Source organism: Camarhynchus parvulus, chromosome 3, assembly GCF_901933205.1.
Source record: "Camarhynchus parvulus chromosome 3, STF_HiC, whole genome shotgun sequence".
Lineage (NCBI taxonomy): Eukaryota > Metazoa > Chordata > Aves > Passeriformes > Thraupidae > Camarhynchus > Camarhynchus parvulus.
Window position 1 is genome coordinate 81,833,334 of NC_044573.1, and position 27,105 is coordinate 81,860,438.

Below are 27,105 nucleotides of genomic sequence, written 5' to 3' on the forward strand. Positions count from 1 at the left end.
TTGTCTCCTTGATCTACTTCTGTCAGAAAGCTGTCAATACTCTCCAAAAGTCTTCTAGATTGCATGTGCCCTGCTGTACTGTCCTTACAACTGTGGGGAAAATTCCTCATGAGGGCCAGGGTCTGTGGACACAAAGATTCTTTCAGTTGTTTGAAGAAAGATCCATCTATTTCTTCCTGACCAGGAAGTCCATAGCACATACTCACTGCAACAGCAGCCATATGCCAATGCAGCGTCCTCATGTTACCTTTGTTGCATTCAACACCAGTGAATTAACCATCTTAAATTAATGTGAAAGCAGATTTTTTGTCTCTGAATTTAGAGGAATAAAAAAATGTAACCATGATTGATTGGATAAAGGAAAAAATAATAAAGTTAAGAAACACCTAAAAAAAAGGTGTTTTTTTTTCTATTTTCTGATTCAGATGGAACTCTGAATGGCTACCACTATAACTTTTTAGTCTAGTCTCATAAAAATTAGGCCCTGAAGATTTGCATTTGCTTTTTCAGCAAGAGAGAGGTAGGTCCATTCTGGCAACCTTCTGTTGGGGAAGTTTTTCTACTGGAGTGCCTTCTGGGTTAGGGCAGTCTCCCATTGTACTTCATTCCTGGGCCTTTGATGAAGTCATGTGGCCTTGCTTAAGGTGTCGTTTGAAGAATGCGGACTCACTGGTTGGATTGCTCATGTGACCCTGAAACACAGCTGGAAAATTGACTGGCTATACCTCATATAATTGAAGAGATGTTTGCAACTAAGCTTTTTTTTCCCCTGTGGAATTATCATCTTGTTTTCTTAGAGCAATTAATAATAAGGGACAGTGTAGTCCCGTGTCACAACCACGGAATTGCTGAAATAGGAAGAAAGTAATTTGCTACCAGTGAGATTCAGTGTGCTTGTGATTGTGTGGCGTACAGCACTCTACCTGCAAGATCTGAGTGGTTTAAATATTGTGTGCTTCCCTTGGGCACTCAGATAAAGCAAATACCCATCCACTTGAGTTCGAATTGTAGGTTTCATGGATATTTCCCCAGAACAGGTATTGCTCAGCTTCAGAGGGCAACTGCACTCATATTCCCCCTAAGCTTCCACCATACTGCTTCTATGAATGCTGAAAAGTAGAAAACACCAAGAAAGTGTGTCATTTCTGCTAGCTCTGAAAGGGTTGACAGTTTTGGAATGTGTCAAGTAGAACTTAGTTAATATTTAGATGCTGAATTTAGATACTGACTAGGAGAAACAGACAAATTTGATTCCCTCCTCATATGCACTGTCAGGAAATACTTAGCAGTTTATATGCAATAGGAATGGAAATGAAAAGCTTATTTATGTATCAGAATTATTTATTCAACACCTTCATTTACAGAATCTATCTGTATCTTTATGCCCATGGTTGTGTAGAGATTTTTCACATAAGTTAACAGCTCTTCAATAAAATGTAATCTGATGAATTTTTACAACACTGTAAAGTGGAACAAAGAACATTTTAATTGACAGTAGGCTCACAGCCATTACCAATGCATGTTCTTCCATCTTCTGCCAGCTTGTAGGGATCTGTGTGGAGACATCTGTAGCTGCCCTTAGTGTTAATGCATATAGCAGAAGGATGGCATGGTGGATTAATTTCATTTTCACATTCATCGATGTCTGTAAAATGAGTACACACTGATCAATAACAATTACAAATTACAAAGGGATTACTAATTTCTCATAAACACTTTTTACAAGGATTCATAAACTAAAGGCATTGTACATTTTCAATGAGACAAATAATGATAAAATCTGTATTGTTACTGTTTAAAGGACAAAGTAGAGGGTTGTTGTGGCTTTGTTTTGATTTTTGTTTGTTTGTTTTAAAGCTGGAAATGATGAAAAAAAAATGTTGCTTTCATAATCCTCCAAAAGCCACAAATGGAAATTGGCTGAATTTTCAAAAATGCAAACCCTAAACTTGAGAGCTCTTCCTGCATGTGTTTATGTCCTAAGATTTGACTTTCTCTATAAATGTTTTCATCCTGTGCTCTATAGACATAATGAAAATAATAATGCAGACACAGTTCTATACACTTCTAGGCATGATTTTGAGAAGTCAAATTTTCAGGTTAGCTTTGGTTACAAAATTTATAACCACAATTTGTGATATCACTGCAATGATGGTTGTTTCATGATACTATATAAATTCTGTAAAATGACAATATCCTGGCAGAATGTTGAGCAGATAAACAATTATCCACTAGAAAATGTGCATACACATATTGTTCCTGAGGCCTTTCAAGATCTTTCACTCTCACTTTCTGGTTATGCGATGAAATGGGAAACAGCATTGCAGGAGAGAAAATACTCAGTGAAAGAAAGAAAGAGGTCTTTTCATATTTTTGCAACTTTATTCTTTCTATGTAATATTTACTTGCATGACTGAATTTAGTTGACTAAAAGTAGGTGTCCAGTGTTATTTTATGTACTTTCCAATTGGTTCTATATATCTGACAGCTTGTTTAATGTCTCTGACCAATGGTCCTGTGAAGAATTGCAAACCCATATGTGGACAAGTAGTCAAGTCTTCAGTGTCTTCTCTTTTTGGTTTTATTCCTTTCATTATCACGATGTTTGATCTGCTACTTCAATATAAGTAGTTATTTTCAATCAATATTAGAAACTGACCTGTATTTACTGACTTAGTTTACCATTGTCACTGAGACCACTTTCCATCATTGGAAATAGGATCAGCCTGATTCTCTCAAATTTTAGTACAAAAAAGTAGCTGTGCCCAAAGATAGTTTTCAACTAAGATGGTCAAAAGACTAACATGGAGGAAAAATCTAAGACTTCAGAACCCTTAAGAAACAATAACTTTCATAACACTTCTTTGAAGCAGAAAAAGAATCTGTTGTTCTGGATGAAGATTTCTGAGTATTACTCCCTTCAAAACTAAATTTTGAGTCAATGTTCACTGCCTTAATCATCATCCAGGAATGATAACCTGCACCTTTGCCTGCACTGTAATTCAAATGTGCCACTTCCACTTCTGCAGATCCATAGTCATGCTGTCTGCTAAGTAGCTAACACTTCATCACTAAATAGTGCATGTCAGATCTGACCAGGCTACCCAGCTAATCAGAGAGCAGTAGTTTACTAAATCAAAATAGTTATCTATCAGGAGTATGACATCACTTAATATAAAGGAAGGTGGCATATTCTAGCACTAAATGACTTCCTGAATCAATAGAAATGATTTCAGTCAAAGCCCAAGTTAGTAAGCGGGAATCAACAGCTCTCAGAATCCTATGCTTTTGCCAGCAAGCCACTCTGTCTTTTCCAGAGCAGCATATAATTTTGAAACCATCTGCAGAAATGCTAAGCTCTATCCTCCTCATTATATTGCTTGATTTATCCCTAATTTGCTGAATATTTAAAAGAATGGGAACATATTGCACAGGCATGTGTGGAACAAAGTGCTTTCTACTGTAAAACTCAAGTAGCATCTGCATAAGTGGGTTTTGATGGTTTTTCCTTTAATAAAGGCATTGCTTTTTTAATATATGCAGCAGCTTGTTTTCCTATAGCAGATATACAGTCTTTTGTTTACATTACTGAACATATTAAAAGAAACTAGGACAAGGAATGATTCACTCATTTAACTTATTTATTCCATTCACTGCCAGAACATTAATCTATTGAAAAGGTTTTATTATAATTCATTTAACAGCTTTATTTCTTTATATAGTATTTATGTGGGAGGAATTCAGTGGATAAATAGGATCTGAATAAAGGAAAGAGCTGCAAATTTCATTTGACTTTTTCCATACCAGGTATACAATTAGAATGAAGAGCTTTCTATTCTGCTATCACAGAAATACCGATAAGCAGACTTTATTGTGGATGAGCTGCAGCACTTGCACTCAAATTATTTTACCACCATCCATAATAAATTCTGAAATACAGCCTTTTTGGGTTTAGTTTTCTCTCATGTTTTTATAAAGCAGAGGAATGTGAATGTACACACACACACACACACACACACACATATATATGTACACACAGCCCCATTATAAAAGAACACATTTGAAATGTGAACAGAGAGAATTCATTCTTCATAACATGAAGAGTGAAAGTCTTGAAATATTTGCCACATTCTCTTTCTAACCTATTCTATTAAACAGTAAAAGGCAAAAAGAAAAGAGAAGATTAAAGAATTATTAAAATAACAGAAAAGATTTCCCATGAAAATGTGTCAGAAATATGTCCTTTTGCTGATTTTTCACCTGCTCTACTTTTGTACCTGCAGAAGTAATTAACTTCTGGCAAATCTTTTCACAGCTATTTGGGAGAGGGAGGTTGGACCTAAAGTGATTATTAGTTTCCTTAATTTCACTTATTCACTTCACAGAATGTTTTTTTTCACTATTACTAAAATTATTAGGATGACACATGACCTAGTGGTGCATAGTTCAACTTTTATCTAGAGCATCCATTGAAACAATGCTAGAAAAATGACAACTACCTTTCATGATGTTATTTTCAATGTAGGAGGAAGCAATGTATAATTCTGATTTGCTGCCTTTTTCCTCACTTTCTCCTCCCCCTCCCTCCCACTGGCTGTTAATAGACTTTATTTTTGCTTAATTGGGCAATTTTTAGAGCCATTTTCCTATCATCAACTTGATTGCTGAATCAGGATGGGTAGAAATGGAGATAGTGATTCTGGAGAGAGTTTCACATTTTTGTGCTATTACACCTATAACCCCAGGATGTTAACTACAAGAAAGCATAGGAGTGGATTCACATCTGATGAGCTATGGTGTACTTTAGATGTAGAAAACTCATAAATAAATAAATAATTCTACTAATAATGGATACCTATACAAACTGGAGCCTCAAAGTTCCATCCTTTGCTTGTGCAGGTTAATTGTTCTTCTCCTTGTAACTGAAATCCATAGTGACATGTATAAGTCACTGTAGGTTTTCCAGATTTTGAGCAGTATACAAAGTCACCATTTTCCACACTCTTTGGTGTTCCACATAGTTCATCTGCAAATAGAAAGTCTGTATTACAGGCTTTTAGAACATTAAGAGTTTGACATCCCATGTCAAACTACGATGTCCCCTTATACTTACAAATGGATGGAATTCTTCGTTATTGTTATAAACATTAACTTCAGTGAAAATTTTCACATGTTTTAACGTGATCAAGGCTTTCACTGTTCATTTATGGAAAATAATTTATATGGGATACCACAGGTTTGACTTGTGATCCTCACAAAACTAGCATTACAACATAAGAAGGACATAGACCTGTTGGATCAAGCCCAGAGTAGGGCAATACAGATAATCAGAGGGCTGGAGCTGGAGGGCTGAGCATCTTTCCTTTGAAGAGAAAGGCTGAGAGAGCTGGGGTTGTTGTTGCAGCCTGGAGAAGAAAAGGCTCCAGGGAGACCTTTTTGCAGTCTGCTAATTTAACCAAGTCTTTTCAGAATAATTGGCATGAACTTTTTACCAGAACCTCTTGCAATAGGACAAGGGGTAATGTTTTTAAACTAAAAGAGGGTTGATTTAAATTAAACATAAGGAACAAGTTTTTTACAAGAGCATTGTAGCAGCAATTCCCTGAATGGGGAATAATGAGCATTGATTCCATGATTGCAGAAGGCTGATCAATCACTTTATTGTTACTGCTACTACACTACACTATCCTATACTATATTTTACTATATGAAAAACCCATAACCCTTGCCAGACAGTCTGATACAGCTTTGACCTAATTGGTCAATCCACCAAAACACCATAACCAGAGTCCAATTAAGAAATCACTCTTTGGCAAGCAGTCTCCATAACACATTCCACATGTTCACAACAATAGGTGCAGCAAGTAGAGATAAGAATTGTTTTCTTTGAGCTTTCTCACAGCTTCCCAGGAAAATCCTGGGAGAGAATTATGTCTGTCTCTGTTCAGAGGATATGCGATTACCACACAAGAGTACTCAAACACTGGCACAAGTTGCCCTGAGAGGTGAATGCCCCATCTCTGGAAACATTTGGATTCAGATTGCACAGGGGTCTAAGCAACTTGATATAGTTGAATATGTCCTTGGTCATAGCAGGTGAGTTGAACTAGATGTCTTATAAAAATCCCTTCCAAGCCAAAATGTGCTATGATTCCATAATCCCACTTCTAAGTGATAGAAATACTAAAGGTCTCACCCAGACCAGTAATTTAAGATCTGCCAGAACCAAGGTCAGTATTTATTAACTGCTCTTTACTGTCCCTCCCTTCCCCTTCTCTCTCCTCCCCTCCCTTCCCCTCCAAAACAATTGGTGACTACAGATTACCTTCCTGATAAAATTCTTGCCAAGCTTCTAAATTCATCCCAGGTATATTGTTACAATGCTTAAAATCCTGTGGAAACTTTCCAAGTTGAAAGGCATCTGCTGGCACTTCAGAAATTCCTGTGTTGTCACAAATCACGCGGGACAGTGAATGTTTTTTGAGTTCCTGCTTTTGAGCTTCTGTGAAAACATCATCATTTTCCCACCAAAATCTGGAAAGAATAATATTAAACTTTTTCTGAAAATATCAAATTCAAAGGGCTGGCTATTTTTAATTACACAGAAGTCTTATATAAAAGACCAAAAATAAGAATTACAGTAAATATAGGTGGATATAACAACAATAAGAGTAAATGCCATGACCATACAGAACCAGTCATAAAAAGGCTAGTGTGAGTCTGATGTACTGGTCAACTCAGGTCTTGTGTTAAAGCCAACAGAATTGCTTTTCATTGATTAAACTGGTCCACAAAAAAAGTTACAATCCTGAAACTTGAAATAGACTTGACTGGACTGGATCCTTACTCCTATGCACACTAATATGTGCTGTTCACTCATAAATTGTTTAAAACATAAATTACAGAAGAATGGGAGGAGTAACCATAATAGATTTCCCCATACCAAAGCTTTTGAATGGTTGCTACAAAAACAGGTATTGTTGAATGCTTCTCTGGTTAACTAGGACCATTTAAATTGCTAAGAAGCCCATAGATATGCAGATAATTATAGTAGAAAAACATAAGATAGTAGTTATGTTTTTGATCATTCAAAAAGTAAGCTAAGAGGACTGTCTGGACCTGTTTATTTTTGTCAGGAGTGTGGTGTCAGAACAGAGGAACCAGTTGGTGCCACAAAAGTATATCTATTAAATGGTGACATTATATAAAATATATAGGTATGCATGCACATATACATTCAAAGGTTAAAGGAAAGAAAAAAATGAGGAGAAAAGGAAAGACAAACATTTTGTATATAAAGAAGTGTCATTAATGGCAAAAATACTTCTGGAGAGTTTGATTTAACATCTCTATTAGTAAATTAAACGGTGATAAGCACTGCTGCACTGCTTAGTTCCCTGTGGTACTTAGACCAGGCCAGTTAGGATTTTCCCAAATGCTGGGCAGGATTGGTGGTAACATGCCTGTGAGCACAGTCAGCAGTAGAGTATGGGAGTGATCACACTATAGAAACTGAGCTCAGGTTTAACAGAGGACTTATGATCCATAATACAGGGGGCTCATGGCTGAGGCTTCTAGAAAGTTTGTGAGTTTGTGTTCACATTTTCCTGAATAAAACATAACAGCAATATTGATTGTGGACTCTACACAAAACTGGCATGTGTGCAGCATCTGAAGATTTTTATGAGCTGCCTGTAAAGGTACCATACAGATGGGAATTCTGATAGCTGTGTTTGTATTCTGGGGACGATGAAGACTGCCAGTGTACCCTAGGGTGGCTTTTCAGGGCAAATCGGATCCTACTGCCAACAGGAGCATACCTGCTGGATAAGGTAAGTGCATGTGAAATTTTGGAAAATTGGCTTTATTTGTAGGCCAATAGTTACCTTCAGAAGCCTGTTTTTTTAAAAAACCCATCCCACTTTGCCTACATTGAAAGAGGAGGCAATGTACAGAACCAGGGGTGGAGTGAAAGTGCCACACCTCAGCAGCACTGCGGCAAGAAATGCAGGAGTGATGGAGAGGCTAAAGAGGAAAAAAGAAAGAAAGTCCTCCTATACCTCACCTGCACACTGTTCCTAAACTACTCAGAGCATCCTGAAACCTCTCTCATGATTCCAAGGCCCCTTCCTATAACCAAAGCTATCAAAGACATTTCTCCACTCAGCTCTACATCTGTCACATCCCCTTTCGCATACATTAAAACTTATTCTAAATTCATCACAAAATTCAGTTTTATCTACAGGCCTAAATGAAAAATGATTTTTTAATCTACCCAACAGATAGGTGTTTACTTTAACAAACATTTTGGTTTACTCCATTCTATCTGTATCAGGTGACCAAATCCCTATGCAAAGTATGTCAAAACTTCAGAAGTTTTGCCCAAATATTTCAAATCCTGAGATTGCAAAAATATTCAGAGGAGGAAGAGGGGGAAGAAGGCTGATGGATCAGAAACAAGTTATTTCAGGTGATGTGGTTAAGACAGTGCCTGAGTTTAGCAGATAGGAAGAAGAAAACCTTTTATTTTTTGTGAGATTACTGAAAAAAAATTTTTTGGACTATCAGAATTCAGAGTTCAGGCAGATGACAATTCCAGGTAGTCCTGATTTTTGAACTTAAAGAGTACATTAGAAGAATGAGTTAAATTCAAGTGTATGTATTGTCCCTGACGCAGTTATAGGTAACACCCAACGCTACCTGACCAGACACTTTTCTATTCTTATTATGTGACAACTATAACATGTTGTTACATACTTCTAACTTCTCTTAGGTGGTTTCTTTGTTATTAATGACAGAATACCATTTCACATTTAAGTTAACTGCCACAAACTTTGTGGCAGAAAACTGGGGAATTCTTTCATTATTAGAAGTCTCTTTTCCTCAATTTGGAGTTAATGTATTAAATTAGGCTTATGTTTGTTTAATGCAAGTAGCATTATAAGACACTGAATGTTAAGTAACTGTGTAAGGTACTGAATAATAGAATGGAGGCTGAAAAGACCTCCACAGATACTCCTTCCTCAGATAGGGAAAAGTATGCCTGTACAATTCAGAGGACTTTCAGCCATGTTTTTAACACAGATGAGCAGAATGTTTGTTGTCTATACAGTTTCTGCAAATAAAATGTTACCTTTATGATTAGCATTGCTTTTTCTTGTGAGCTAATTAATTAACATTTTTTAAAGTTCAGATTTAAATTCTGCCTTGGATGATTATTTCCATAATGGTTATTTTCCATAACAGTGACTTATAAGAGGAGCTTAAAGGTCATTGTAAGGACCAGATATATTTGAACATCCCTGCTAGCATGGTGTGAGCAGTTTTAAATTAGTTGTCTCATGAGATCCAAAATTACTGCCGCAAGTACATGACAGAAATAAAAAAAAGTTTGGGTCTATAATTGCTTCATGAGCAGAAGCAAGATATAAACAGCTTCATGTACCCTGTTGTGACCTAAAGCTGCATTCCTCCTGCTTTTCTGGTATGAAAGGTTGTACTGGCACAAGATCCTGGCGGCACTTGTGCAGGTTTGGCTGAACTGACATCCTGCGCTGTGTACAATGAGGTAACTCTGGGAACACTCTGCAGTCTCAATTCACATAAGGCCAAGTATGTGGTGTTTTTATTATCCCCTCTATGAGGACTGAATCACAGCTTTTTCCTATCCCTTCTGACTTTGCTGCAGTTGCCAAAGAAAAATATTGAGGTTCTTCCAGCCCCTGAGCCCAGTCAGCTCTCAGGGGGAACAAAGCCTGCACAGTACTACATCCATCCCTGCAGAAGCTACTGGCTCCTGCCACAATTGACTTCTGGTGGCACCTTGCATTTTCTGCAGGAGTGCTCAGCTGGACACCTCAGCACCATAAAAACAATCAAATTCCATGTCATCTGGAATTGAGACTATGTACCAACCACAGAAGAATAATCAAAAACTCACCCAACAAAACTGAGTGAGCTAAGACAAAAATGTGCAAGGGGTAGAGAATGATTTGTTTGAAGCATATTTAAGTGGCTGTAAAATCTCCATTGCTACTGGGTTTCTACACACTATTTGACTCATAATAAACTCACCGGTCACCATCCCTTAGTGCTTTCATTTGCTTTCCAATTATACATGCAAACAGGGGACCAGTTCTAGCACCTGGAAGAAAGTCTTCCATGAGACCGCCAAGCCAGACATCAATATTGTTAGGATTATGGTACAATTCCATGATTTTTTCAGTGACATTGGGATTGGTTATGACTGTATTCAGGTCAGCGTGATTTTCCAGTTTTGGTAAGCCACAGAATTCTCGCCATTCATTATAACCTGCAAATATGATGTTTAAAGGAAGATTAGATTTGTCTGTTAGGCATGATATATGAAATTTAAAAATTTATAAGGACTGGATTTTGACAATATCTTGAGCATAGTCATAGACAGTTAAGTATATAAAAGGTCTACTATTACTGGTTAAATTGATAAGAAAAATTATGGCAGGATCTGAACTAAGCTCCAGCAGTCTTTCTCTAAGCAGGTTTATCCATGGCCTGATGGGCTATTAACTCTTTGACTGTTAGTTCAATCTTACCCTGGGCTGACTGGAGTAAAAAATCTAATGCAAAAAACAGTGACAAACATGTAATGTTTCTCAAAATGCAGAGTATACCTAACTAAGCCATCTATACCACTCCTGAAGACATCTGTCAACACCTTCTGTGGTTGGTGAAGCTGGTGAGGCTGTGCCTGAATTGACCTATCCCACAGGCTGGGGATAGCCTGCTGATGGGGAGTGGCTTCTTCAGGCAGAAAGCCCCACTTCTCAGAACTGGTTCCAGCTGGTTTTAATCTGGTTTTAATCTCAAAACTATCAAATACTTTCCATCAAATTTAAGAATATTAGCAATGTATATTTTAAAAGAGACTTAAATGACTTTTCTGATTACTAAAGCTACTATTTAAAAGTTTATGATTACATCCCAAATAAGCAGTTATACTTCAGTTACCAGCTGGAAGAAAAACTCAAGAAAAATCAATAGACCTGGGAGTCCATGATCACGGCCACGTTGTAAATTCAATGACGATAAATCAAGTGAACCATTATTGGACAGCACAAACAGTTTTTCTGTTAACTCCTCATTCAGCAGTTGATCTTGTACCTGTAGTTTTGCTGGATGTGCTAGAAGACCCCTTATTAAAGGATCCAAGCCTCCTTTAAAAATAAAAAATGATGCTATTATAGCATATATGTAAACCATTATAACTTTCATAAAAAATGTGAATACATATATGTTTCCATGTTTTTAAAACATTGTCCACATAGGATTTTACATTCAGACACATGCAAAAATCTCATTTAGTTTAAAGAAAAAGTAATAGTGGTATGAAGAAGGATCTTCATCTTCTTCAGGTATAAAAGAACTTGCAACCTGTTAATAAATTCATACACAAAAAATTCCAGAAATGTCTTCATCATCACTCATCTTTCTATTGCTAATATACCAAACTGGCTTGATCTGGAGAGTAATGTTCTTCTAATTTAGTCAACTATTTAATTGAGAATAATAATTCAAGTTCTTTTTAGTGCTCTGGAATCCAGAGCATTAAAATTTTTTAAGTCAATGACTTAAAAAAATAATTTAATTAAATAAATGCTCCAATTCCTAATTCTGGATAAGTAACTTTGAAAAAAGTTACAGTATTCTGGGGAGAAAAAGACCAAAGAACAACAGAAGCAGTTTAAATAAGACCATACCTTCTTTAATGAGTCTCCAGGGACTAAAGAAAACTTGATGCAAATGAAGATTTGGGAGTTCAGGATCATCTAAATACTGTGCATTCAATCGCCTTACTATTGGTTGGATTGTTGCATGACCAAAACGAAAAGCAGCTGTTGAAAATACATTAGAAACTGTAGGATTCATTGTGGGATCATAACCTGTATAAAGGCCAATATACAGATTAAAAGCATCTGGACCAATGATTTTGGGAATGTAATCTCTTAAAGTAATAATCTGAAAGAAAAGAGAAAGGAACATATTTCAGCTTTTCTATAGATGAATAGTAATGAATCCCAGGTGCTAAATGCTTTTTTCTTCATTCATCTCTGCCCAAGCATTTGGCATAAGTAAGAGCAATATTACCTGGAAAAAAAAATCTGTCTTTTTTTTTTGCAGCAAGGGGATGAATGACCAGAGAGAATTGGTGGTGCAGCTCAGAGGTGTGCAACAGTCAGGCCCTGTTAGGTCTTACCATAGATATGCTAGACCAAAGCCTCCTGAGCAGATATTACCAGTGCTGCTCGTTTACAAACCACAGGGATAATCCAGCTCACAGGAGGTGTGTTGAGATTAAAAATGTAAGTTATAATGGCCTTAAAATGGCAATGAAAGCAAGAAGGACTATAATATCTTTCAAGAATGCTTTCTAATGTGAACAGATGCTATTTTCAGGCATATGTTTGTGACACAAATCCTTTTTTTTTTAATTTGAAATGATGAGGCTTTAAAATACTGGTGCTCAAAATCACCTTGTAGACATTTTATACTAAACTTAAACGAATTTATAGACTTCTAAAAAATACACTTCAAAAATGAAAAGGCTGATAAACACCTTCTGTCAAATGCTTTTATAATGTAATAGTATTACAGTGGCATGGAAAAGCATAGGAGTAATCATGACAAAAGGAAAGAGGGGAAAATATTCCAATGTACCAAATAAAATGAAAATGCATTATAGGTTAAAGATTATGCTGAACTCAATAAAGCAATATGAGGTAAATATGAAGCGTAATGAACTCAATAAAATACCTCATAGATCCAATAAAATATGCAATAAATATACGGACAAATGTACTTTGAACTTGATGTAGTGCATATTGAAAAACTAGCTGGCATAAAATGAACTTATAAAAAACTTGTATTTTTATTTTAGGCACAGAGCACAGACAAGCAAACCTTTCCACAATTTGATCACTTTTCTCAGAAAGTAGAGGTTTAGGTTTTCAGGTTAGGTTGTGCAGGGAACAAAATATATAAAAGACAATATGTTAGAATCCCTTTTACATCTCCTTTAATGCAGCATATGAAACAAATGAAATTATTGCAAGAAACTAACACTGACATTGTCATTTGAAGAGCTAATCTTTTGCTTTATTCATAAAGTTTTTGCAAGACAGCAGCTCTAATTTTAGATATAGTTTTTACAATCAAAGACCTTATGGAGGAGTAGGTTAGTCATGGATACAAAAATCCTAGCATGACTAATTTTTTGGCTCATTTTAAATGAAATCCCAAGCTAAGCTGCTCAGAAAGGCCGGACTCCCTCAAGGAAAGGGCAACTCAGATTTTTCATTTACTCCAGAGGCAATGTCTTCATTTCTAATTTCCTTGATAGGGAAAGAGGGGATGCCATTTCAAGACACAAAAATTAAAAAGTTAAGGGTAAAAAGGGGTCTTATGCCTGCCAACCCTCCACTATGACAGGCATCTGTTTGATGGAAACTTCCAAAGGCTAAATGAGGCTCCATCAAGTAGAGGTGAGTTTTAGACCATATAGGCTAAAGTTGTTACTAATACAGAAGAACACAGTACTGCTACTGGAATGTGCCAAAGAACCCCATCTGAAATGGCATCTAGCACTTGTTTAGTCTCTGGATGTGATCAAATTTGTCTGTGTGAAGTCAAGGAAAGGCTCACTACAGGTTCCTACAACTGACACATATATAAATTTGAAAGAAGATGCTAACAGCTGACAAGCATCAAAATTATTTTTGCTAAAATTCTTTTGCATGCAGTTCCTTCTCTCAGATAATGACATAAAATGCTTATTTGCTTTCATAAATAAGCACAGGGCTATTTTTCAGTAGAGTATTCCTTCATTAAATGAGATTCTCTTGTGGAAACAAAGGAATGTGCTTGTTACAAAATATGTCAATAAAATCAGACAGCAAGCGACTTTATGGGAAAGAAATCACAAGCTAGCATAATGAATGGCTCCATCATTTCTGGCTTGTTTTGAGTCTATTTGTTAAAAAAAGAGTTAACTTTTGTATGTTTGCAGGAGCATAAGGAATGTATGTGGATATCCTAAGTCTGAACATGCAAGGTACTGCATGGTCTGCATTCTGTCACATTTATGAGATTAGTGGTAATCCAAATTCCTCTTAGGCTACATTCATCACCTCATAGCATCACATCCAAACTCTGCAGAAGCCTCATGAAGAAAACAATTTTAATCACTAACATCAATATTTTTACTATCTCATGACAGTCATTGTTCCAACAGTTTAATTTAGTGGAAAATTATGACAGATGAGCACTGTGTTTTAAACAGAGGCCCATATGCTTGGTGCTTTAATATGACCTTTTTATTCTACATAATCATATATTAACTGAGAAATTAAGATCATTTAAATGCTATTCATTTAGTCATACCAGAGAAAATAAAACACTAATTTCTTAGCAATTCTGCCAATCATTTAGTAATTATCTAGATAGAAACAGCATCTGAGTGTCAGAAAAGGCTTTGTATAGGTTTTGCATCATATCATGAATCCCATGTGCACTGTTTACAGAAAAAGTGATTGAATCCTGACCTCTAAACACTAGAATACTGCAAATAAGACAGGATGTTACTGTTAAAGGCAAGACTCATCTCATTCAGAAGGTAGAATTACAGCTAAACATTATTGTCAATTAGATGCAAAAGATCCAGAAATTCTTATCACTTTTCATAGGGTTCAGGAGACTTTCCTTTCAAAAGCCTCTACAAATATACCCCAAAGTAGGTGTGAGTGGGGCACAATGGTTGGAGCAGAGAAACAAAAAAAAAAGGTTGGAAGAGTGCACATAAAAATATGTGAACCACCATAAGGATGAGTAAGGCCAAAAGTGTGTCTTGTCATTGCCATCAGCCAGCTGCAACTGCAGAGGAATAATATCTCACTGACATAGTGTAGTGTCAATTAAATGAAGCTTCAGCATTTGGAAAAGATTGCAGAAAAAATAGAGAACTATCAAATATAGCAATGATGTTTAATTCATTAAAGTGCTATGCAGGGTTGGTTTGCAGTTCTCATTGAAAATACTAAAGGATTTACAGATGATGAAGATGATGTTGAAGTCCTAAACTTTTGGGTAAAAGGTGATTTTACAAGAGTTCAATTTTTAATAAAAAATGAACAGATTATTATAGTTTTGTTAATAGTCTAAACTATACACTTTATAAACATGAGTTTTGACATTATTCAATACATACTATTTTATAAGATATATTGTTTATCTATTTATTCTTTATAATTTAATATTCTGAGAGGAGCTATCTAATCATCTAATTTCACAAACAAGTTTCATCCAAGCAGTTAATGTAAATAAGTCTCAGAAGAGAGACTTTCAACCACTTTCAACTCATGCCTTGGACCATGCAAGATGCTCAGAGAACACAGGCAGAGGCAGAAGGAAGTGAAATAAACACCTACATGTACACTGAAAACTAAAGGCAGTTGTCACCTAAAATTGGGATTAAGTGGGAGAAACTGCATTCATTCAGAGATGGTTCTCTGGTACTGTAATAAATCAAAGAGAATTGGATTCAGATTGATCTGCAGAAGTCCTGCTCCATCTGACTAGTGCCAAATAATCCATCTTTCATAATCCAAATGGCACATCAGGGGAAACTGTCTCCAGAAAGAGCAGCATAGGTGTGTGCAAACTTCGTATGTATGAGATAGTAATGTTAAGACTAGCAGTTGCATAACTGAACATGTTTTCTTCAGATATTAAATGACAATGAAAAAATGGCTTTTTGCACAAAACATGTGGTAAATAAGAATATGTGTCTTTAACACTGTATACTGCAGTATTAATACTTTATAAAGTTAAGCATGTGTCATTCCTATGAAACAGAAAGGACAGTTACTACTCCTATCAGTGAAACTCTATAATGCAGCCAAAAAAACCTGTTTTGTGCAGGATATCAACAGACAATGGTTATGTTTGCTAACTTTGTCAAGTTTCTATTATCAAATACTTGTCACTAGAGATATTTATGGTGCCAAAAAAAATCCAGGAAGAAAAGTATGGTCTAAATAGATATTTTCTTTTATCTTTATTCTAGAAAGAAGAAAAGGCTTTTTATTCAATTCTCTATAATTACACACCCACAGGCAGCACTCATGCTTGAAAGTATTCCTTCCAAAAAAAGAGAATTTTAGAAATGTCTACCAACTGAAACAAAACTTGATAGTGGAAATCTTAAGGTAAATTCAACCAGAGCTGTCATTAGTGTGCCAGTTAACACACCACACTAATAGAGATACTCCAATTATCTGTTCTGAATGATTGTTTCTATACCAGCTAGAGATAACTCAAACCCATTTCTAATGAGCCACAGGCAAATCTCATTAGTCTGTGATACCAGCAGAGATAATGAGCAGTGCTGATCCATGCAGTGCAGTGCCTTGCACAAAGCTGTTTCTTTCAGGCCGTTATGTTTGTGGATGCAAACCAGAAGGGTATAAATGCACAGAGATCTGCTTTTGGACTTGCACTTTTCTTCTAACAAGTATTAACAACTATTCTGACTTGTCAATGACATTCTTTTAATGAAAATGTAATATTTATGGCAGAGAAGCTGACTTGGTCAAAGCAAACAAAAAGCCAAAAGAGCTGACTAAACACGATTAAGTGAAGTATGTTACTTCTCTGAAGTTATGTGGCTTTGAGTGCAAGTAATAATGCATTAGATAATGTAGGTTGTTTCTTAAAGGAGAAATGCTTCGTATTCTATTCCACTGTCTAAAAATTGTGGCAGAAGAAAGGAAAATTGTTTTATCAGAAAAGTGGAGTTTTATTGCATCCTTCCCCAATTTATCTTCAAAAAAGTCTCCTTTGATACTGAAAAAAAAAAAAATTGTAAGAGTCAGAAAACATGTCTAATATAAACATTGTTATGGACTCTTCTGTATTTTCCCACTCTTATTTCTCCTGCTATCTCCGGTCAACAGTAGCCCCTAATGTTTGTGCATTACTACTTCATTGAGAACTTCAATGGCATTTTTACACAGGTGATTTATTATTTATGATATACCTGCAAGAAATTAAACATTTGTACATTATATAAATACAGAGATGTACATTACTTTTAAATAATTTCCCTTACCAAAAAAAAAAAAAAAGCATCTGAAAAGGCCTCTTTTCTAGACAAAACAGATCTTGGAGTTGCCTGCATAAATATGTATCAACTGCCATGAAAACCAGAGTACTAAGGTGCCTAGACAGACTAAGCACTGGGACATTGCATTTAGAAAGTGGAAAGCAAAACCAACTTTAAACATGCCATATTTGAAGCACGGAAATAGGTGGGAAAGAAAAGGTAACATGATCTCAAAAAGCCCTCACAGAAGCATGTTTGAAGCTTTGTGAGCTCTCTTGTGAGATATTCACTGCAGTGTGTAGACAAGCAAGCAAGCAGCCCACCTGATGCAGAGCACCAACAATTTTGCGTGTCTCTTGGTAGACGGTCTCCGCGCTCCAGTGCCCATTGATGCGTTTGAGGGCTCGGGCCAGGCGGTTGTGCTCCCTCAGCCACAGCGTGTGCATGGCAGCCAGGGATGTCACCTCGCTGGAGCGGCTGTCCCCAGCCAGAAAACATTCCACCCTCTCACCTCCACTTGCACTTGAGTCCTGTGCACAAGGGGATGGGATCTGGTCTGTAAAAGGCAGGTATTCCCGATGGTTATCATTATACTTTAAGTTTACTCTGAGAAGGCCTTCTTTGCTTGTTAAATTCCTCAGTTTGTTTTCAACAGCAGGGGTACTGCCATAGACTGTAGAGGCATCAAGGAAAGAAGTTAAGCCATTGATCTGTTGTCTTGTATTTAGCACAGATGTATTTCCAAAGAGAATAGCACGATCACCAGTGCCGCATGCGGGAGATGAGCGGTAGAAGGGCAGGCAATCCATCCCTGCAGATAATGTATCATTGGTGGTTACCTGCGTACAAAATAAGGGTATTTTCTGAGGTGAGAACAGCTGTGGATGTCGAATTGAGTCTTGTCTAAGTATTTACCTTCGCTCTCTCAGTTTTTCATTGCTCAGACCTCATCTACTGGAGTGACATATTCTAAATATGTATAGATTGTTTTTCTTTAGACTGAAGGAAAAAGATAAATCTTTTTTAAGCAGAGACAAATAAACCCCGCAACATCTACCCTATCACAAGCTATTGATGTAATACATCTACATCTAAATCAGTCTGGCTTTACAATGAAAATTCATCATAAAATGTATCAGAGTGAAGATGTGAACATCTGGTCAAATTCTGTTCTACTGAAGAGCAACTGAAACAGCAGGTTTACATGTTTGCATCAGAACATAATGAGGAGTGTCTGCAGCAGCACTCTGTAAAAGCTTTGGTTCAATGCTGAATTCTAATCCAGCTTCCTAACTATAAAGGACAGACGTAAATATTCATTCTGCTTTCTGCCAGTCCCCCACAAGTCTTCTGCTGCATTATTTTGCCGCAACAGTTGTCTTACAAGTACTGAATTCCGACCATCTTTATAAAAAGCAAAGGCTGCACATAGAGTTGGCTAAATGAAAGATTGCCCAGTCCTTTATTGATTTGAACCCCACACAGTTGAGACACTGAGGTCAAATAATGAGGTTCAGAAATCTGACTAAGAGAAAGTAAATGTTCTGTACAGACACCTGAGCTAGCCCTTATTTGTATTCTATCTGCTTGCTTTTCATTTTTCAGAACTCTTCGGCAGAAGACAGTGAATGCTGCATATGTGATGTAATTTCTTCTTCATTTTTCTAATAATGCAGAGATCAGTCTGCGAAGATAGAACAGTCATTAAATTGGGGTTAACAGTAACAAAGCAAATTTGGAGTGAAATTAATTAACTTTATATAATAACATTACCTCACTTATTATACCAAGTAAAAATCTTACTACTGAGAGCTCATGTCAGTAGAGATTAATAACAACAAATCATTTACATTAGGAAATGGTTTCATTTTGTTTGGTAAAGAAATTCTACCATTATTTCTTCATTGCCTAGGTTTTAGCAAATCAAGGTAGGTTATGTTTGAAGAAAACAAGTAATTTTTTTCGCTGATTTTTGAAATCAGTAATTTCTCTGTCTTATGTTTTCTATTTAGCATTTGTTATTATGTCTTTTGCTATTAGTGTGGCTTCATTTTCCCTTCAGCTGATAATGTAAGCAGGCAGCTCATCTTGTAATACAAATATCTGAACTTGACAGACACAGCCCTGTATGTGTTTGAGTGTGTCCTGCTTCTAGTCATCAGGAGATATTCCAGGAAGAATTCAGCTATCACTGAGAAAAGAATGTAGGAGATACCTTTATGCTGTTAAACAGCAAGGCTCACAGCAAAACATATAAACACTGAATAAAGTTCATACTGGATAATCTTTAGTTAACTGCCTCTGCAATTTCAATTCAATCTGTTCTGGTCCCAGTGGAGAAAAAACAGCACTAATGAACATTAAGGGACTGGCAGAGCTGCATTATGCTGTCCTTTCTCTTTTCATAGGATTAGTACTTTACAGCCAACAGCTGAATGTGTAAAATAGAGGTTCCTTCTATTATTATTTAGAGACATTAAAAAAATTTGAGTAAAAAAAGAGACCCTTTTCTGCTGAAATGGGTACTGAGTAACATTTTTTTTTCAAAACTAATTACTGAAATTAATGTGATTCTTTTTTGTGTATAATTCTAGAGGGAAAAAAATTGCAACAGAACCCTGATTGGCCACAATAATTTTCCTGTATAGCTGCATGTTAATTTAAATGGTTATTATATATGCATGGTCAAACCTAGTTATGGTGAAATTCTTCTATGTGAAGGAAAATGAAAGGTAATAATTGTTTAAGTGTACTGCAATCTCTAAACTGTTATTTCAGTTAAAGAAAAATCTTGCTTATTGTGAATTCATCCTGCGGGAAATGACCTTGTAAATGTTTTTTTTTTCCAGAGATTTAAAAGAAAACCTAGCTTATGGTCTCTGAAAGTTTGAGAAAAAAGGAAAATGTTAATACTGGAAGAAGAGTCCATGATGACATCTGACAGCAAGCTGCTGCTTCTGAAACAGAAGAAGAAGGCAGGAACTCACTTTGCTGGTTGTTGAGTGCAGATGACTGATCTATTTGTAGCTGAGACAGTAACCTGTCATGTTACATGTCACCTTTTTCAAATCACCTCAATTTTCTGTGACTGTTTCTTTTCCACCTTTTTTTATTCGGGTAAAACGGTAGGCTTTTCTGGATTGCATCATGCTAACTGTATGCATCGTGTCTATCTTATCAGCAGCAGCATAATTAATACTGAATAAAGTCAGTAGCTCTCATATGAAAGTCTTTCTAATGCTTCTTTATGTCTCATCCCTAACCTGAAATAATAATCTGAGGAATGACAAGTTTTCTCTACAAGCCTGTTCTGCATGTCAGGCTGTTATAAAAGAAGTGTAAACTAAAGCTAGTGGGTTTGGGTTTCTTTTTCCCATTAGAGGACCCTGTAAATATGCAGCAAAAAGAATGTTCAGGCTATACCAGAAATTACAGGCTCTATGTGAGAATTTCTGAGAGAAATTCTATGGCATTTTTTAATAAAAATGTCCAGAACAGAAAATCACAATGGTTCCTGAAAACCTATGAATCATTTACCTACACTTATTAATATCAATGCATTATTGCAGCTTTTGATCCTTCATTGAATTGCACTGACTGAATGTTTTCTAGGCAGATTCCCTAACCTGTGCAGTCAGTAGCCTCCTCTCTGTGCTGAAACCCCCAGAGAGGATGTGCAGCTGCAGGCACAGTTGTCCTTTTCCGTGGGTGGATTCTCCCTTGGGTGCTGCTTTTGTAGGAACAGCAAGAGTGCAAACTGCAGCCTCTGTGTCTACACTGCTGTATAATATGCTATTGATTTCATTGCCATTGGAAACTAGCCATATTTTCTTCATACACAAAATTAATGTATAAAACAGACTGTGGCAGTTTTCCAAATATTTACTATGTGGAGATTTATTTAGTTAATAATTCTGAAAGAAGAGTAGTTCTAGAGGGTAATAGCATTTTTTTTTCAGTGTTCAAAAATTAGCTCCTCTGGTCACACTATTTACTGCACGTACTGCAACAGCCCTTTCTTTTTTGAACATATATAATAAAAGCAAAAGAACAACCATCTTTGTGTCTGTCCATCAAAGCTGTGAATAACAGGTTATAACAAAATGGAGCTGAAAAATTAACCATGTAAAGGGGTCACAAGTTTGGAAATGTATCTAATACTTTCAGGGTTGTGACTGAATTTCTTTGTATGTCCCCTGCCATGGCCAATCGTGGCTACATCGAAGGTAGCCTTGGGCCATCCTGCTGCTGGGCTACCCTGTTGAGTAGGAGGAGTATCCAGAGCTAGATCTAGCTGGACATTAAATATTCAGTGATAGATTTAGTATATGTGAACATGACTCGCCTTCAAGAACATCCTTGAAACATGCTCTCTGAACCTTGTCACAGCTCCAAGACGGAAATCCAAAGTCTGTGCCTTGTTTAGAGCACTGAAGGATGAACTTGCAAGTCTATGCCACGACAAGATGTGCACCTTTTATCCCTCTGCACTGAATGCCTCTACCACATGAATAATGTTAGCCTTGGAGTCTTTTTTAAAGATCCCTTATGTTGTCTCCTTTTTAAACTAGATGGGATTTCAAGACTTGAATTAGTCAGGGTTCAGTAATTAGACTACTGTGGTCCCTGTGATCCACATTTCATTCAAGTTATGGGAGACAGTATGAGTCTCCTCTCAATCAAAAAATCCATGTAGTAATAAAAAAATGTGGGGGTTTTACACTTAAAAATCAATACTGGTCATGCTATTTCAAAGAATTTATTGTAAACACAAATGACTTTTGAAGACTTTTGCAGTTTTATAGCTACAGAAAACAATCTTTTTAAAACAGGGAGTCAATATATTGTGGTATATGTTTCAGATGGATCCATCTTCACATCATACAAAGCACTGCTGGTCAGGGAGTGGATGTCCACCCTAGCCTCTCTTCATAAAAATTTGGGAATGGGAATATTTCTAAGACTATTACTTAAAAACAGAAACAAAAAAAAAAAAAAAAAAACAATTTCTTGCCTCAGATGGAAATTTGAAACACAGCAAACTAGAGATTTTTGTCAGAACTATGGCATGCTCTTAGTAATTAGGGCTGCTGTGGTTGATTCAGGTTACTCAGTGCTCTCTGTTGCTCACTATCTGAAAGAATGTGGTTCTTTAAGAAGCCTCTGTTCTTTCTGAATGCTCTCAAGATATGTTTGCAAACTTTCAAAAGTCCATACCTCCAGGGTGAGAGGGACTAGATTTACCTGCCTGTGGTCAAATAGTAGTCATTCATTAATTTCTCTCAACCTTTATTTTATATTCTCCCACCACGTGGAAGACAAGTCACCTTTTGACACAACCTGATTTGGTTCTCTTTACAGTAAGCCAAATATTTTCCTCTACATTTAATGAAAGAGGAATGAGGTACTTAAAGCAAAAGGAGACTGTGGAATGTTGATCAACTACAGTTTGCTGAGTCAAAAAAGGTTTTCTATTCTGATTGAAGGCCTCCATGGCAGTACATAGAGAAGCTGGTCAATAATGAAGCTCCAACATTAAGTAAAGCAATTTAGGTTGCTCTGACTTGAACATTGCCAAGGGCTGTGACGGGCATGGGGCTTTCCTTAGCCTGAGTTGAACAGGCTGTGCTTTGAGAAACAAAAACATGGTTTTACTTTGCTACTAGTTTTTTCTTGAGTGAAAGAAGAACTATACTTTTAAATTAAGTGTCCAAAATTACAGTATCCTAAATTTATACCTATTTGTGTTTCTTCTAGCCCTCTAACAAGCTTTGAACTCATATTTTCCATCTGCTCAAAGCAAAGATGTGATGTATGTAGGTTTCAGCAGCTCCCTGGAGATAATTTTTATACATACATTGAAAAGGTAGCTCTCTCTGAAAGTTTGCATTAACTGGGAGAAGTATCTTTGCTTTCAATGAGTGATGTTAAGATCCTTTCATTTTATCTGGCTGAAAATGTAAATGACTACTTTGCTATTTTCCCCAATGGAACTGAAAATCTTGAAGCATGGGAACAATAACATTAGGAGAGACCAGTAAGGTTTCTCTGCAAAATAAACCTTAGGTTAAAAAAATGACGTTTTTATTAAGTACATTAACTATAGTTTATTATGCCTACAAAAAAAAAATTAAATGTATGCCTGTTTCATTTAGTAGTTGTACTGTTTTATATTTTTCTATCACTGTCTATTCTAATGTTTCTTGACTTTAGTCACCTGTTTAGAGCCTGGAATTTGTCTTGAAAAATTTAAGTTAGAATCTTACCTTTATTGGAAAACATGGATTTTGTTTTTCGCAAGTCATCTGGCACTCCATCCCGCTTAGGAAGGTAGTTCTACTTGTGCTCTGGGGTGTGAATGAAATATCATGGTCTATGTACTGCCCCCATACCATGATGATATCAGAATACAGGCTGTCTTCAGTAACAGCCTCATTAGGTGCGTGAATAATTTTTCTTGTCACTTCACGAACCTGAGAAGAAAACCAATTTACCTGGAGTGTTAAACAGTTTTTACTTCTCACAAAGTGATAAAACATTACAAAGTAGGGGGGACAGTGATAAAATCCATCTTCCCCTTCCCCAACTGAAGTTGTAGAGTGCTTCTAATGGTTTGACAAAAACCAAACTAAAACAAAAAAAAAGAATCCAAAAACAATATAAAATCCAACTTCTACCAGGTTCTTATTTCTGTTCAGGAGCTGACACCAAGGTGCCACAAGCAATTTCAAGGACATTTCAGCTGAGTTTTTCTACATGTTTGCCAGTGAGCATTGTATCTTTGATCTGTTCCTTTCCAGACAATTTTGAAAACCACACATCTATTTTTGACTCTCTAAAGGTTTTCTTTCTATTTATTCTATTTTCTCCTCCTAAAACAAAAAGATTTGCTGGAAAATCTCAAATCACTGTTGATACACAGAAAGTCTGAGCAGCTCCATATGTAAATGAAAGAGCTTAAGCAGCCTGGGACATGAGGTAGGTTGCAAACACATGGTAGCTGTGTTCAGCTTCCTTTTCCCAGGCAAGGAAAAGCCAAAAATATATTTCTGATGCAGTTCTGTGCAAGATGCACAGAGATACAGATGCTCTGAGGAGGAGCACATAGAGACATCTATGCTATGTGTCCAGCCTATATTAATAACCAAGCAAAACCATAATGGCAAAATTAGCACTCAGTTTGTGGAGATGTTAAGGGTATCATTGTTCACAGATTCCTCCCTCATGCTGCAAAATATTCCCTGGAAAATAGCAGCTGCCTTGGAAGTCGAGCAACTGAAAGGGCAGCACATAAAACTGACTGACAGAACCTGTAATAAATATAAGGGCTATGTAATGAATGTATAAGGCAGGTTCAGTTAAATAGAATTGGTAAGGACAACAGGCAACATGAGACTTGTTAGGAACAACTGGATTTATACTGTAATAGTCAAGAGCAAGCTACATACAGCTCATCAGGAATCCAAATTTTTAGGTCAGTATTTTAATAGCTTTGGTGGCCACAAATATTTTCTTGAAATTAGTAAAATTTTCTTATCACTGTTTTGCTTTATAGTAATCCTCACACTTATCTATCACTTTCACAATATTTTCACATTACTTTTGAAAGGATATAATCAGATAGCTAAAAGTACAAAAAAGAAAAAACACTTATGACAATTGTTTTACCTATTTTGCTCCAAAACAAAGAGGAAAACCTTGCTGATGGTCAGATGTTGATGATCAGATTCAGTACAGTTATATAATCTTTTTTTAAGAGAGTTTTGCTTTACAAGCATGCACCCTAATGAATCTAGAAAAAGGCAGCTTGTACTATCTACTGGAAATTTGCCTGTGTAAATGTCAGGTTTTCATCTCTGAGTGCTAAATTGTGCAACTTAGAGACAATGTTATTTAATTAATAACATGGGTTGTAGGTGACATTAACACTAAATTCTCCTGATTATCCTTATTAAACATACAATGGTTAAAATAACAAGACTTTGAGTCCATTAAAAGTCAGGTTTCAAAGCAATGATGACGTATCACAAATTGTAAATCCAGCCCAAATCATTGCACGCTGCCCTGGGGAATTTTTCTCCCAGTCCTCTGTGCAAATGCTCTTTTTTCAAACTTCCCTCTATGGCAGGTCTGATATTTTTTAAGTATATGAGGTGCTATAATCCATAAATATTGCAATACTTTCTAAGATCAGTAAGTTGGACAAGCTAACAAATGAAGTCATGATTTGACAGCAATTCTTGTTCAGTTAAGGCTTGCTAGCCTATGAGGAATGGCATACATGCACACACCTACACACATGCTAGCATGTCCCTGTGCTTTTTATCTGTTTGGTTAACACCCAACCTTTTCGCCCCCCCTTCCCTGAGTAAAGGTGCCATTATTAAAACAAAGAATCATAAAATCGCTGGAAAATCTAGGTTGGAAGGAAATTCTGGAGACCACAAGATACAACTTTAAATTGAAAGCAGATATTAGGTTATTAAGGGTGGCATGAAGACAGATCTTGGATATTTCCCATGGTGGATATGCCAGTAGTTCTCTAGGCTGGAATCCATATTCCAACAAAACCTTTTCCAACATTTATTGTGCTCACAACAAATTTAATTTCTTGTTTCAAGACAAAGTTTTCTCTGGAAAAACTGGTGACTATTGCCTCTTACCATGGCAGCATGCATCCTTGTAGGCCTCCCTCGTATCTACAATTTCATCACAGGAAGGTCAGAATTAGGTCCACTGTGCACCTTTTCTGTACCTGAGCAATGATCACCCTGTGTCTGCTGGCTGCCCGGAGCCTGCCAGGCCAGGCATTTGGCTGGCTCCTGTCCTGCCTCTCTCCCCTACAGCACTCTTTGGAGTACTGGGCTGCCTCTCAGGAAGGTCAGTGCTCCCTGCACTGCTCCATGGGCTCACCCCAACCAGGGGCAGGGAACCTCTCACCATGGGACTGAACATATGCTCTAGCAAAGCCACTGGCTTCTTAACAGCTCCACAGACACTTTTGAAGTATTTTACACAGATACTTCCTTTACTGATGCAAATGGAGGTCTGTGGTGGCAGGTGTAATAATGGCCCAATGTGTGTGTTTGAAGTGATCTGGAGGTGCACTTCCTCACCGAGGGTAGTGGGAATCCATTGTATCGGACACTGGGATCCCATCCTCGAGGCTGGCTGAGGCCATCTTCATAGGCTGCTGGAAGCCACCTAGCCAAAGCTGTGTTGGATGCCCCCCATCTAGGATGTTGCCTATGAAAAGAAAAACAAAATTTAAAATCCCCCAAAAGCAATAGCAATAGCAGAACCTCTGAATAAATAAAAAATATATACATACATACATACATACATACATACATACATATATATATAATAATTATATAAATGTTCCAAATATAAGACCTTACCATGAAAATAATCATCAGCCACAAAGCAATATGCCATTATAATAAGATCTTAATGTAGCAATCTTTGAAAATGCATAAAATACTTGTCTTTATGTATGCCAATATTAATTTTACTCAAAAGGAAAAGAATGAAAATCTAAATTGCTAATGAATTATTACTATTTTAGTCGTGTTTATAACCTAAGTTGTTTACCTTTTGACATTTATTAAATACTTGCTGTGAAGGTGAGTTCCTGATAGTGTCCTCATTCCCCATAAAGTCAGATATACTCTCAAGTGCCTTTGCTAGCATCTCTAAAAAGATGTTTAAGAGCAACAAAAATGCTCTTGAAAAAGATGTGTTAGAGCAACAGGGAGGAAATAAAAACTTGGGAAAATATGAAGAAAGCCTTCAGGGTGAAGGTGAAGAAAACTTAAATGAAAATTGGACACCAGTCATAGAGAAGATATCATTTAGCAAGACAAAAGGAGGCAGGGCTGAGGAGATGGGAGCTGAATCCTGTGGCAATTCTGCCTCTGGTTGAAGCTTTACCAATTTCTTGGGTCCATATTTGCGACCCTGCACAA

General features: G+C 36.6%; 1 protein-coding gene across 1 annotated transcript in view; it reads right to left on the reverse strand.

Moving 5' to 3' along the window:
* Positions 1-1,484: 1,484 nt before the first annotated feature.
* Positions 1,485-27,105, reverse strand: part of TPO (thyroid peroxidase) — a 36,619-nt gene continuing 10,998 nt past the window's right edge. The window contains exons 5-13 of the mRNA XM_030944762.1: positions 26,254-26,383; positions 23,404-23,610; positions 17,461-17,976; positions 11,739-11,997; positions 11,025-11,195; positions 10,075-10,312; positions 6,326-6,534; positions 4,856-5,026; positions 1,485-1,645 (exon numbers count right to left, since the gene is read on the reverse strand). Of these exons, the coding sequence (XP_030800622.1) occupies positions 1,485-1,645; positions 4,856-5,026; positions 6,326-6,534; positions 10,075-10,312; positions 11,025-11,195; positions 11,739-11,997; positions 17,461-17,976; positions 23,404-23,610; positions 26,254-26,383 (2,062 nt within the window). The remainder of the gene's footprint in view (positions 1,646-4,855; positions 5,027-6,325; positions 6,535-10,074; positions 10,313-11,024; positions 11,196-11,738; positions 11,998-17,460; positions 17,977-23,403; positions 23,611-26,253; positions 26,384-27,105) is intronic.